General features: G+C 47.7%; 1 protein-coding gene across 1 annotated transcript in view; it reads left to right on the top strand.

The window, feature by feature from the left end:
- Window positions 1-14,965, top strand: part of LOC119436680 (protein qui-1-like) — a 556,193-nt gene that overhangs the window by 362,131 nt on the left and 179,097 nt on the right. Inside the window, exon 4 of the mRNA XM_037703643.2 lies at window positions 8,978-9,168. Within this exon, the coding sequence (XP_037559571.2) occupies window positions 8,978-9,168 (191 nt within the window). The remainder of the gene's footprint in view (window positions 1-8,977; window positions 9,169-14,965) is intronic.

Below are 14,965 nucleotides of genomic sequence, written 5' to 3' on the forward strand. Positions count from 1 at the left end.
GTAACACGCGTACAGCAACAGTCGCCGAAAAATCACTTCAAAGGCGCGCGCGGTTTCTCGCGAAGGATCCCCGACATTTCCGGCATCTTTGCGTTGGCTCTCACCGACCGAGGCGGAGATTCTGGTTCCGCATCACCGGCGCGCAGCAACTGCGCGACGCCCGCGAGGCGTATATAGTGAAATCGGAAGCGCGAACTCTCCTTCCCCCGAAGGCGCGAACGAGTACGGCAAACAAATCGCACGCTTGGAATTCTGCACTCTGTACAAGCACCACGCATTTTCGAGCGCTCGGTGCTTCGGAAGGGAAGGGGGAGAAGAAAAAGTGCAGAAGTGGAAGAGAAGAGAAGGGAATAACTCCAAGTGGTTTGATGGATACTTCGCATTCCGCACTCACGAAAACTGAACGCCGCTCGCTCCGCGAGGCTCGTTTCCTTTCGTGCAACGATTCTTGGCGTTCCGCTTCCTTTCTCTTTATTTCTGTTTTTCTTTCGTGCGCCACCTATTTCGCGTGACTGTATCGTTACACGCGTACCGGTGTGCACGCATTCCTCCCCCTAGACGCCATACATCTGTCCCTAACGGGAGGTGGACGAGGGATCACGCAGAACACCTGCGTAATCGATTTTGAACCCCGAGCGCGCGCTTCCGGGTCGATGTTGCGACCGCATCCGTGCTCGAACAACCGCGGCCGCTGTGACGGCGTGCCGCCGAAGCAGCGCAGTGTCGGCCTGATAGCGATGCCAGTGTATAGCCAGAGAAACCCCCGACCTTTAAAAAAAAAAAGGGGGGGGGGGGGTTAGAATCGAAATTGCGGCCCTCGTGGCTTGGTTTATTAAAGGAACGCGAGGCCGCTGGGAACTGCAAAGAATTAACTCTCAGCGGAACCGCCTGGGGCATTTCGTGAAGCCGAGCATAGCAGACTGCTTCCAACAAGATCGTATACATTTGTAATCGGAATCACTGAGTTGTGGCAAAACACGGTGTGCATGTACTTTTTAAAAAGGCTTCTTCATCCTCTGCAGGACAGGCACCGGCAGTTGTGTTGCTCACCTGCGGCCTTTCCTGCGTTGACTCTGTGCAAATTTTCAAATTTGCACGAAACTGTGCTCTATCTCCTTTCTCTCTCTCTTTTCATCCCTGTACCCCGTTACCCCAATGCAGGGTAGCAAATCGGACGTGCGTCTGGTTAACCTACCTGCCTATCCTCTCTTCTATCTATCTCTCTCCTGCGTTTCAGTGCTTTGTATATAATTTCCCGTATAAACGTCGGCGTTACGGTGCCCACGACTGCGAAATTGGAGACGGAACAGCCACCACTGACCGGAAGTCATCTGTACGGCGTTGCATAGTCGTCTCCAGTGTGTTTCGTTTAGTAATTGGCGTGCTGTGGAGAGTTTGAGGTGTTGCGTACACCAGTTCCTCCATTTTTGTTGGCTCTATGCAGAGCGAAAGGCTTAGCGCGTCGGTTCTTGTATAGGATGCAGCGACCATGACACTACAAAACGCTTTTGATTATGGGAATTTCTTTAAACCCTCCTTTTTCAATCTTTCCGTTTTCTGGGAGGTGGCGTACGCCGCCCGCGTGCGAGCCAATGACGAAGTTCGAAAATAGTGGAAAATGAAAGGAATCCCTACACAATTCTGGACCACCAATAGAAGACACCAAACCACTTTCCCGGGTTTTCAGCAGCAGCCAATGCGTTACACAACGGGGGCGCATCTCTCAGCCCACATTTACCCTCCCGACTCCTCGTCCGTATGCTATATCATGAACCCACATTACACACATCAGATCCTGAATTCCCACCATCGCTAATAATGTCGTGCCGACAGGCACGTCAGTCAGGTACTTGTCTCGCTTTGCGTGATCCTATACGCTCCCCGTCGTTAGAGTTTACAAGTGGTCCTCCTCTGTACATAGGAAGCGCCCGCGGGTGTCCCAACAAAAGAAGTCGCAGTGCGAAAGAATGAGCCGCTCGTCGAGGCTGAAGGCAGGCGTCGTCGTCTAAAATAAAGACAACGCCGTGCGCTAACCGAGGCGGTTCCTCGAGTGAGAAGCGTTGAATGATGACCGTTGGTATACCGCCACGCGGAGACTCTGTCTCTCTTCCGGTCCGTGGCGAGCGGCCATATGGCTTGCAGCGGGCTGGACGCGGCCCACAGTCCGGAACACGCGTTGATGGAGTGAGAGCGCAGCCCGCGCGCACGCCGAGTGATGTACGCTCTCTGCCGACGTTGCGCGTAATCCTCCTTGACACATGGCTGCCGGCGGCGGTGCCCTTGGTGGAACAGCGTCTAGCCGCCACCGCCCACTCTAGTAGAAGACGACCGAAGTAGCTGCCGCCGCCGCCAAGTGTTTCTCCTTGTCGCCCGTATCTTGCGGTTAATATTATTTTTGATGCGTCCGGCGCGCGTATTCGTGCTCCGTTTCGTGCACGCTGCTCTCGCGGCGTGCGGTGGACGTTGATACCGCCACGGCACTTTCGCGGGGGCCGCGCAGGCGCGTACTGCTTGCTATATGGTGTTGGCTGGAGCTCTCATTGCAACAACACGCAGGTCTGCTCACGGCTACAAGAACGGACACTATAACAGAGTATGACATTCTGCTGACACGCGGATTGCTTTCGCAGTGCGGCTGACGTCAGCGTTACTTTCTTTCCTTCGCAGGTATACCACGTTTAACGCGAAGCGCTTGCTGTTCAGGCTGTGGAGTTATCATTTATGCATCTCTGATTGCAAAATGATACGAACGTTTCTTCTATAACATTTTCCCCCTCGATTTGTTGATCGACGCTGTTATAATCTACAGAATATGTTTGCCGACAGTTTCGTACGATATAACTTATAAATAGGGGGGTACCGGTATGACTGAATTTATCGTAAAGTTTCAGCGCTTCTCCTGGCTACCCTCGTGATGTGTATATGGCCGCGTGAAAGTAACCCTGGGATGCTTCGCGCCTGACGCAAGAGTCGTCGTCAGTGGTGCAGACACCGAGTTTGGCTGTCATTTTTATACCGTAGTGTACGCTGCCTTAGAACACTGCGCCATATAACTAAAGGACGACGGTTGCTTCCGTCGAAACGACTGCTGCGCATTTCGCGCTGATGTTGTGAGCTTCGTTGATCCGCGAGCTTTCAAGATCATTTCGTAATGCGTGCTTGTGCTTCAATTCGGAGCGAATGTCCGCAGTAACCTCAAACTTCGTTGCTCTAGCGACTTTTGTCAGTGGTAAAGCTTTATTGATGAAAATCCTTCGCAAGAAATGGCACTTCTTGCCGCTATAAAACTGCATACTCGTTTAAACAAATAATGTGCAAGTGACCGCGCCATTTTTACGTTTTTTATCTCAGCAAAAAAGACGAAGCGTGCTCCAGCAAAAAGCCAAATTGGTGACCTTTCTTGACGCCAATTATCTCCTCTTCGGGCCATTTTCATCGTATCGTGACTCATCGCGAAATGGACCAGGGGACCTATAACGTATTCAGTCTATAACGTATTAAGTCTAAACGGCAGGAGACTATTCAGTCTCCTGACGTCGAATTTACGTAACCGCCGCCGTAAACATCGAGCGGTGACCTGCAGTGTTGTTTGAACCACCCAATCAAATGCTCTCCTCGTTTATAGGAGGCCACTTTAGTTTGATTTCAGAGCCAATAGCATCGGTTATTTGGACAGGCTGTTCTTAATAATTGGCTGGGAAGAGGCGAGGAGCACGCAGAAATGAAGAGGGTTTCGGTGGGACTGAGGTAGCCCAGTTAAAGTATGCATGAGGAGGGTGGTGCCGGCGTCCGCTATTTGCCGGCTTCCTCTTGCTTAGCTTGAGGTGGCTGGTGGAAAATTGCAGCGGCGTGCAACGGAAGATTATAAATGGCGCTACAACGGATCCTCAGCGAAGAAGAGTTGGCAGAGTGATGTCGTAGCTCGACAACGTTTAACTGCGACGTAGAAATAAAAAATTCAGAGCCCTTCCCCTGTCGAGCAAATGGGGGTAAGCGAAGCTTGTGGCAAGACGACGCTGTCGCAGGAGTTCCGCTTCGTTTGCCCGAAACTCAGGGTCGGTGGCTGTTTGCTGACATTTGGCCTCAACATCGCGCTCCCGCATCTCGGGGTCCGCGGCGCTTCGCTGACGTTTCGCCTGGCCTTCGGAAGCCCTCACAATATAGAATCGGCACGTCGACGACGAGCCCTTTCCCAGGCGAGGCCGCGGCGCCGTTGCTCAAACGGAGTCTGCGCCTTGGGAGAACGCACCATGTTAGCCTTCCCATCCGGGCGCCGAAACTGATCTGAGGCGAGGGTAGCCCGTTGGAGCGCGCGCCAACCCCCTTTCCTTCCCTTTCCATCCCTGCGACACACCAAACGACCCTAATTGGTCGCACGCGTCATGTGATCCGGCGCCAGCGCAGCTCTCCCCACGCCCGCTCTTTCTTTCTTCCTTTCTTGTTTTCTTGCTTTCTTTCTTTCCTTCCTCCTTCTTTATTTTCTTTCTTTCCTTTCTTCTTTCTTTATTCCTTGTCCCTGGCCCATACGCCCATGTCCCTGGTTCATACCCGCATATCCATTGCGGGTATGCGCCATGCGTGACTTTCAAGTGCGAAGCACTTTAGGGGCCCGGGCTGTCGGTGTCTAATGTGATGTCATGTCGTCGTTGTCAAGCGCAAAAACAAAATCTGCCGAAAACTCGCGTCTCGTTCACTTTGTATATACCACAATTGGCATGGAAGGGTACGAATGTATGACTAACATAACTTATAGGTAATGACGTCAATAACATCAAATGCTCGTCAGTGACGTCATGATTAACGACAATAAAATCATGTGTGGCGCATACCCGCATTGGATATGCGAGTGTGAGCCAGGGATATGCGGGAATTAGCAGAAACTCGTAAAAAATCGCTCTTCCGAAACGCCAGTCTTGTACCAGCGCAGCGCAAGAGAGGGCGCCACCACCCCACAAGTGCTCGATTCCTCCTCACTTGTGCAAGAATAGCACAAGAACAACACAAGGGAAACGCCGGCGCATCACTGCTTCGCACTTCCCCAGGTTTCACGTTAGTTGAGCTGCATTAGCGCTGGATTTTAACTATAAGCGCAGAATTTGAACAGAATTGGAGCTACATTAAGCGCAGGATTTGAGCAGGATTTGAACTACACAAGCGCAGGATTTTTTTCCGTGACTACGCCGTCACCGAAGTCTGTAACGCAATACAAGTTTCGCTTGAAAAATACGTAAATAAATCCGTTCCCCCGGCAGCTTCGAGTAGTCAGTGCCAGAGCGATCGGTAGGCAGCGGTCTTCTATTCCTTTCGGAATGGGGCAATCTCTGGTTATTCCAAAAAAAAGTTCAGTTTTGGTCGGCATATTAAAGCATCGTGAATGCGCACACCTCACTTTGACGGGGTGAGTTTTCGTGGTTTTGTGAAGTCGTGTGTCAGAAAAACGAAGTGGGCGCAGCCCGAAAACTTTTGACCAATTGCGGAGGGCTAATGGCGAGAAAGAGCGGGGATCATACAAATTTATTTTTCTTTTGTTCGACCTAGACATGCGTAATCAGTGTGCACACGTCATATCCTATATGGAATCTTCGCGGTTTTGGTGACGTCGCGTGACAGACAGGCAAAGTGGGGGCTAGCCAGAAAAATTTTCCAGCAATCGTGTAGGGCTGATTGCATAAATGCCCATTGAGAAAGCCTGACAGCTCTTGTCGGTATTAGCGTTAAAAAATTCTAAGACCTGGTTAGAGTTGCTCACGATGGAGGGGTCGTCTAGAGATGAAATCTTAAGATGACGCTGCAGGAATAGAGCAACAGACTGCTGCCATGTTCCAGATTCAGAGACAATCGTCCCGCGTGTGACACGGGAAATCGCAGAATCTGAACGGATTTCTAGGCTTGGGGAGGGATGTGTCAGCATGGCACCCATCACGCTTTCAGAGAAAGAGCTGGCATATTTACGCATGCGCAGATGATAACCCCTGACTCTGGCGGCACATATATTCGTGAATCATTCCCAATAAATGTTGCTGGAAGTTATGCACTCGTCCTTGTCGTCTCGCCTCCGTCCGTGTCTTTTTTGCGCTGCCGCCTTCTCAATTATATTGTTGCATTTGAGAGACAGTTAAATTTTACGAATTATAGGAAGCAGAATTATCATTTATGAACTCAATTTGTTTACAAAAATTGTCAATAATTGGTAATAATTACCAATAATTGGTAATTGGCAAGAAGTTTCTGAATCCGTAATTCTGCGCCAAGAACAGATATCATAGTACAGCAAAGTGCATCCGTTAAAGGATTTCAAGCGCACAGATGTGATTTTTGAATTTACAGCTTATGTGAAAATGCTGTAACATTTACGAGGGCACTGTGAAAGTCTTACTCACAAATTACTGGGATATTAGAGTGTTCCTTATATTACACCAATTTTGTCCGATTTAGTTGCATTATATATAACGTCGTTTAAATAATTTAAATGTCGTGTTTTATTGCTGCGGGACAGAGTTGTAAACATGGCATTTAAACTTCTTTTTTTTCTAATTTAAACAAAAAAAACATTGATGGATGTAAATAAAATATCTGCTTCCACAGTCAATAAATTTTAGCGTTTTCTTTTAAATGCAACAAACTCATCAAACTTTGTGCAGTGTTGCCGAGAAAACGATTTCTACGTTCCCATGTAATTAAAGATAGGAGCTCACGAGCTAAAGCTCGCCATGATGTACCATCAGCTTACATTTTGACACGGGAACAGAAGTATCAGGAAGCTTAATTGCTTCGAAGTGCTACGTGTAAGCGCTCTGTAGCCGGTTTGTAAGCATAGAATACTCGCAAATGTACGTTTTCGAGACCGAATAAAGCCGCTGCAACAAATGCAGGTGAACCTGTAGACCTGGTGAACCTGAAGTAGTTTCGGAATTGTTCGCGTTTGAATTAATGGTGATAGTAGCATGAGACCGACCGACTTCTGAAGTAACTATTGATCGTACGCCCTTGAGCTATTCGTTACCCCCGTGTACGTGCAACTACAATTCAAAAGCGCGCATTGTTCTGAAAATAAAGTATTTTTTTTTTCGAGTGGCCAGTAGCATCACTGGGAAATGTTATAAAGCCCACTTTCACCCATGGTTGCTGAGCGAAGAGCTGTTTATAGCAAATGTGTGTGTGTGTGTGTGTGTGTGTGTGTGTGTGTGTGTGTGTGTGTGTGTGTGTGTGTGTGTGTGTGTGTGTGTGTGTGTGTGTGTGTGTGTGTGTGTAACTCGTGTGCGCAGCATAAATGAAAGTGTGTGCTTTCTACAGGATTTTACGCGTGCGACTTTTCCGCGCATATTATATCCTACGGTGCTTCGACCATTCCCGTGAAAAGCACTGCATGGTTTGTAGTCCTTGTTTGCTGTGGCGTGACTTGTTCCATTCATCTTGAAAACGCAAAAACTGCGTGAGCAGTGCCGAAACGCGGGAAAGAGGGGTCGAAAAAGAACACACGCGAAACTGTCGAGTGATTTGATTAAACAGACGACGCACGTGTACAGTAACACAGAAACACCGAGAAACATAAACAATGAAGCACAGCACTTACGCGCGGGCTGTTAGCAATGGGAACGAAGGCCAGAATTTTAAAGAATGCAGTTCCTTTTGTCCCCCTTTTTCCGTGTTTCGTTCGTGATCACGCTAGTTTCGCTTTCAAGACGAACACCAATCAATTTGCCGAACTTGCAATCATCCTGTTGCATTATTTCATCGCTTACGAAAAGTATACGCTTTCCCTTCTTTAGTTCGAGCAGAAAGGCGTAGAAGCGCCCGTTGCAGATGGCGCTTCTACGCCATTCGAAGCAGATTTCTGAACGAACCGTAAATTACCCGTATTAAGAATCGCATGGTCCAGACAGGTAATTTCAAATTCAATAATTAACATTCCCATTATTCATTTTAAGGCACTTGTTGAAATTGCGATATTGTTGCCGTAAAGCAGTGAAGTCGTGTCTACTTAGCTGAAATCCTAAAACTACTACCACTTTTGAGATAACCGTCGTTACAATGTGCTGCGAAGTGTGCATCGGTGTTCCATCAAACCGTTCTGGAACGCCAATACATATTTGAAAATATTTTTTGGAGCGGATATCTCGAATCATAGGATTTCTGTTTAGCAGTCATTACTTCACTACTGCCCGGCTTCAATACTGCCTGTGCAAGACGTGTGCTAAAATGATTAATTGTGAAGAAGTTAATTTGGGACTCTTTTTAATTAGCTAGCGGGACATTGTGATTTCTTACGCAGATAATTGTTGCCTCCTCCAGAAAAAAAAAACGGAGGGGGGGGGGGGGGGGGGGAGAGAGATATGTACAGTAGTGAGCACTGTTAGGGTGCACACCTCATTAGTATTCACGAGCCTATAGCAGTTAATGTTTAGCACAAAATAGAGAAAACTATTATTTGTTTCATCGGCATCATCATTAGGCGTCGTATTCAGCACATTTACCCCTTGAAGTAAAGGTATGTTTAAGTTATACCAATTTGAATACTAATTAGGTGTTCACCCTAACAGTGCTCACCACTGTACCGAGTGTACTGTCAATTACAATGCACAACATACTGCGTAGAGAGTATTTCAAGTGAATGTCCTGCGTTTGATAGCGAACTGCTAAATTTCTTTAAGGTTTCACTTAAACTTTCATCATCTTTCATTCATATGACTATTTAACGTTGTGGAGCAGGTGGCGACATACTGAACCTGTCGGCACCATTTTCAGACTGTAATAAATAAATAAATAAATAAATAAATAAATAAATAAATAAATAAATAAATAAATAAATAAATAAATAAATAAATAAATAAATAAATAAACTTCATATTTGTTCGTGAAACAGGGGGTATCCGCCGCCATTACAAGGCGTTAATGTAACCTTTTATGCATTTTACTAAAAAGGCGCCAAAGCCTGTTTACTATAGCCAACATGCCTGTCGTCTTCTTCTATGCGCAGACTTCGAGCAGGAACGCCGGGTTGTGCAAGAGAATGTGCTACCGGAACTTCAGCGGCACTGTGCCTCGCTCGGCGTGGACGTGGAGCTGTTGGACCTGCAGCAGGGTCAGGACCCACGCCTGCGACCCGCCGATGCCACCTTGCGAGAGTTGGAGGACTGCCACGCCCGCTCTCTCGGATGCTTCCTCCTCGTAAGTGGTGCCGTGGCCCATTCCTGTTGTGCGCACGTATTTTGTCTTTAATATTATTCTTGGCCAGTATATTGGCACGTACGTTCCACGCTGTCTTTCGCAATGCGGTATAGGGAGAGGGTGCAACAAAGACGTACTGTCGAACGTTCGGCTGTGCATGAAAGCGTTCCTTGCATTCAAGGACTGGGCGTGCTTTAAATGCGCTGCCGGCAGACGCGCTCGTAACTGGCGAATAACGAGAGTCTTGGAAGTCGTAATGGCTTTTTTTTTTTTTTTTTGAGGGGGGGCCATTATTTTCTTCGTTTACGCTACTCGGGCTTCTGTATGGCACATTCGACTGGTCGTCGTTCGTTGCTTCGGAGTTGTGTAAGACGGCATTGAAGCTGCATTGCAAGTGGGCTCTAACAATAATAACCTTTACCACGGTGACATGTTGGCAGAGCGCTGCTTTTTGACTAGTAAAATAATTTATTGATGTCAAGATACATCTCGAAACACTGGCAGTTTTCTATCTCGCCACCATCAACATGTGTATCATCATCATCATCATCATTATCATCATCAGCTTATATTTATCACCACTGCAGGACGAAGGCCGTCTCCCTGCGATCTCCAATTACTCCTGTCTTGCGCTAGCTGTGTATACTCATATATTAACACGTCTACACTCATATATAAAAGTATACGCGATAATATTACCGCACAGCAAAACTTGAACAATTTCGGGCAGTAACCATTTGCAGTAAGCCATTCATACTAGCGCGCGAAGTAGTATGCTTAGCTTTATGCGGAATGAAACGCGCTATGATGCGCAGCATCAGTGCATCAAGCCTGCGCTGCCGTTTCTTCCTTCTCAAGGCGGTGCTCTTGCGACACGGGCGCGTCTTTCCTTCATGGAACGCAATCCACACAAGCACTGCCGCGGCGCGACATGTCGCAGCCTTTTCAACAATGGGATCTCCCATTGCGCCACCACGAGATGCGCAGATGGCGCGTGACATATAGGTAGAAGCGAGTTATAAAGACCAAGAGAAAATTGCCGCCTACCCTTTGTCCTCTCTTTCTTTGTCCCGTGAGTTCTTCACCGCTGCATTACGCTTAATTAGCGCACAGACCGATCCACGTCCGTACACAGCCAATGTGCGGCAACCTATTGCCAGTATGCTACATGACACAACGTTCCGGGCTGGCTAAATTATTTTTGCCGAAATAAATATCCAGCAAATGTGAGAAAGGCGAAGGATGCACAGCGCTGACAAAATATTTCCTCCTCGGTGTATGCCTTGTAGTTTACTTCTCCCAACAAAGTGAACCAAAGCGGCCCGAATGCAGCATAGGATATGGATGGGCAAGCTACATGCAGAGTCAAGCTTGACGCGGAGAGTAACGCACTTGTTCTTTGTCAGTGTTTACTGCACCTGAAGCTAATATTGCTGTGGTCGTGCAGGCAGCGTTTGTGCCGACTGAACAAACTCTGCCATCCTCCTGGAGAGTGGCTGACGTCACTGCGATTGCATGCGAAGAATGTGTTATTTTGAACACATTATTCGAACTTCCATCTCACTCCTGCTGGCGCTGGTGGGGGAGGGGGGAAAGGGGAAGGGAGGGCGAGGGAAAGATTCCTTTTCCTTTGAATGCATTTTTATTGCCCGCCGCCCCAGTATGCTCCTTTTGTAAAGTCGGCCGCTTTGCAATAAGGCTAATGCTGCAGTGGTGCACGCTTTACAAGCTATACTACATAACATGGGCGGAGTAATGTAATGATTATATCGAAATGCTATTCCTTTTCACGCTGCGTCAGCTGGTCCCAGTGGCGCTCCGCCCTCTTTATCACTGAGAATGGCAGGTCGTGAACGGATATTGATAAGAAAGGATTACAATCCGCGAGAGGAATCCTTGCAATATACCGGCCCTGACAACACGTCAAAACCTGATTTAACGGAAGGCAATAAGAAATGACGTGTCTTCACTAAATACGAAGGAGAATGCGCGAGAATTAAGAATACAAAAGAGGGAAAAAATGACCAAGAAGGAAGAATGAAGTCCGACGGTGAAAATATCAATCGCGAGCACGACACTCAACGCCTCATCAACTAGACGAATGCGTTGTACATTATGCTGGCAATATAGTGAAAAGAGCAAGATTTTCGCATTCGATTATTTGGTGACGTTAAAATATATTAAAATATAACCTTATCCCACACGCGCCTCCTTTTTCGTGGTACTAATAGGCAGCGTTTCCCTTTTGGTAAAGAAAGAAACCGGAGTATGGATGGGGGAGAACGGGCGCACCGGTGTCGCAGCTCTTGGCCGCACTTGTTAATGTTTACTTGGCCTCGTCTCAGTTACGGCCTCTTCTTAAGAGGTGGAAGTGATAAAATGTTAGCTCTATGGAGTCCTTAACGTCAAATACGCATGTCAAATTCAACAATGTAGTTCTGTAAGCTAGCGTAAAGTGCGCTTTATCTAGTTTACATTCAAACCCAGTGATGCTTCCCGGTGATCCTTCCTATAGAAGGCTTCAAATGTGAACAAGTTGCCACCGACTTCATGGACCTTCAACGGTGTGCATAATGCTTCAACAATGCCGTAGTTCCAATCCCTTTGCTCACGTAGGTGAGATCGCACCCAGAGAAAGCGCGAAATGAAGTTGTTGTTTGTCCCATTTAATGTCACTGTTAAACCATTGCAACCCGTAGCGAAATGTGAATCAAGTAAAGCGCAAGGCGTGTTCCAAAAGTTCGTGCAGTGAGGCAGTAAAAACGCGGGAGAGGGCATAGCGGTGCCTCTCTCTCGCTCTTTCTACCTCTAGTACGAACCAGACTGGTGTGTGACAAGGCAGATTGTTATGCGTGCACTTTTTTGTGCGACCACTTTTAGCCTTTGTCGAAACGGAGATTGATTAACAGGCGGAACAGAGGATCGATATCAAACCTCTTGTGAAACTGGGCAAGAATGGTGCAGAAACGCATCAGATGTTTCAAAAGGCCTATGGAATGGATGTTTCAAAGGCAATAACGTTGTTCAAGTGGGTGCAGCGCTTTTTGGAAGGCCGTGATCAAGCCAAACACGAAGCAAGTTTAGGATAGTGCGAAGATGAAAATATAAATTATGTACCTTCTCTAGTGCTCAGTGACCGCCAAAGGACAGTTAAAATGATATCAGAAGCACTTGGGTTGGAAAAGCTGTCTGTTGACCAGAGTTTGACTGAAAATTAGGAAATGAAAAAGGTTTGCGCTGAGATTGTGGCGGAACTGCTGACTCCTGAGCAAAAGTTGCGACGAAAAATGTTTCATCAATTGGAAAACTTCAGACGACAGTGATGAATGCTGGCAAACGTTCGTCGCCCGCAACGAAACTTAGGTTTACACATTACATCGAGCTGACGTCGCAGATCGAGAAGTTAAAAAAAAAGGAAGCATGAGTCAAGGTGAACAAAACAAAAAAGCGCGGAAGGACAAAGTAATAAACAAAGTCAAGTTGATTGTTTTTCTTTTCACTACAAATGTTTACCTAAAGGTCAACTGTCAAGTCAGCTTTCTATGTGTAGATCCTTTTTTTAATTCGGGAGAGAGAGAGAGAGAGAAAAGCAAAGGGAAGACAGGGAGGTTAACCGCAGATTATCTCCGGTTGGCTACCCTGTATCGGGGGAGGGGTAAAATGATGCGATAGGTGAGAGGAATTTGCCGCAAGGCATGTGAGCCTGAAGCATTTCAAAGATCGTGTGCGTCGCGTGCGACCAAATTTGTGGAAAGATACGCGCTGGATTCTGAACCACGATAATGCCCCTGTGCACAATGTATGAATAGTGTGCAATTTATTGGCACGCAATTCCCATCATTGTGCTGGAACGCCCTCCCTAGTCACCGGATTTAACACCATGCGTCTTTTTTTTTCTCCGAATGCGCAATGAAGATCCGAGGGTGGAATTTAGAGATGTGATGGCGATTTATTAAAAAAATTAAATGGTGTTTTAGCGGTAAATATGAGAGAAACGCGTAAGTATTACGTCGCACCTTTTTAAGATCCCGGATCCATGATTTAAACCGCGTTTACCACATTGCAACGTGCTCTTCAGGAGCTCACTCAACGCACGTCCTGCCTGTTCAAGGAGCCAAGTGCGATAGTCAGGAGCAGACCACCGTCGGTTGTGTTGCAATATGTATATATATATATATATATATATATATATATATATATATATATATATACCGACTTTGATTGTCGCGCCTTTATTTTTTTTTATTTATTTATTTATTTTTTTTTTTACCAGAAGGTCAGGTGGGCCCATCCCGAAGAAAGTACAGTCTATGGTGTAATGGGGTAATGGGCTAATTCTTGCTTCTTGTCTCGTTGAGACCTTCATTTTAATACTTTTTGCGACTCGCTTCGACACTGTGCAGGCGCGGAAAGGTCGTTGTTTGACTAAGAGGCCAGGTATATGCCCCGATCCTACGTACGCTAAATCTATGTGAAGTCGCGAAAGAAGACCTTGTCTTCGAATAAAACAGCGGGAAAAAAACGCTCACATAGAAATACAATCACAGCGACGGACGAAAATCCCACCTGAGCTGCTCGTTTCTCATTGGCAAAATTAAACTATCCGAGCCAGTCGGAGCTCTACTAGGCGAATACATCCGAAGGGAGCGGCTGTAACCAGGTTGCGATCGCGTGCACGCGAGTCGGGCGATTAAAAAGTGGCCCACTTCTGGTCTGCATTTGCTGTAGAGCACTCACCTCATCCTGCACGAGGATGTGCCCGTACAAATTGCGCTCGTGTGGGCGGGTTGTCGGATTGCGCTCCCGCGCATGCTCGAAATGTGCGCAGAGACGTGTAATGGATAATACACGACCAGCGGATGTGGGACGACCTAGAACACGCTACTGAACGAAGCCTCGGCTCAAAAATAAACGCGCCGTGAGGCGTGAGGCGGACTGCCGAAGGAGCGGGGCGGCTGGAGAGACCGAACGGAGGTTGGAGAGGAACGCCTTGGAGAAACGGCCAGCTTCTTGATAAATGGCGCTCATATTTCGGAGAAGTGGGCGCTCGTTTTGCCACGGCGTCCCCGCTCTGAACGTGCGTGCGGTGACTCAGCGAAATCTCCGCTCGCTCCATTAACGCGCGCGAGCCACCGGCTGCCGCCGCCGTCGCCGCCGCCAGTCCGTGGGTTCCCCGTGCTGCTCATATTCCCCGAGCGGCGGCAGCAGCGATGGCCGACGGTCGTTAGTTTCCATTAGTGTGCGCAGGCGGGGCACTGCCGGCCGGCCATCGTCCGAGCACCGATCGCCGGTTGGGGACTTTGGCCGCGAGATGGCTTCTCCGACGTACTCGTCAGTCGGTGCCCGCACTCGTCGCCACCACAATCTATAGCGCCGGCGTCGGTGTTCTACGGCCGTTGATGCAGTAGATCGTGTGGTCGTGGAGAATCGCCTTTACTTTCTTTTTAGATTTCTTCTCGTTTGAAAATTTTCGCTGACCTTCTTATCGCGGACTCTCCAGCGGAATTATCTGCCATCGCTCCAGCAGTCCAGCACGACAGATGTCCCGACAACACTTTCTTGACATGTGACCTCTTTGCTGGCGTTAGCGGCGATTAAATAGCTGAAGGCGTGGCGACGTTGATGAGACGTCTATATGGCTCTCCGTTGCTGAGCACGTGGCTGCCGGTCCGAACACGTGGTTGCCATTGCACGTCAAGAAAATCTAGCTGGTTGGAGTCAATCCACGTACGTGGATTGATTCTCACGCATGTATAGATTGATAGGCCCAAGTATGTAGCTTTGGCTTTTCAAACAT

The sequence above is a fragment of the Dermacentor silvarum genome, chromosome 1, assembly GCF_013339745.2.
Source record: "Dermacentor silvarum isolate Dsil-2018 chromosome 1, BIME_Dsil_1.4, whole genome shotgun sequence".
Lineage (NCBI taxonomy): Eukaryota > Metazoa > Arthropoda > Arachnida > Ixodida > Ixodidae > Dermacentor > Dermacentor silvarum.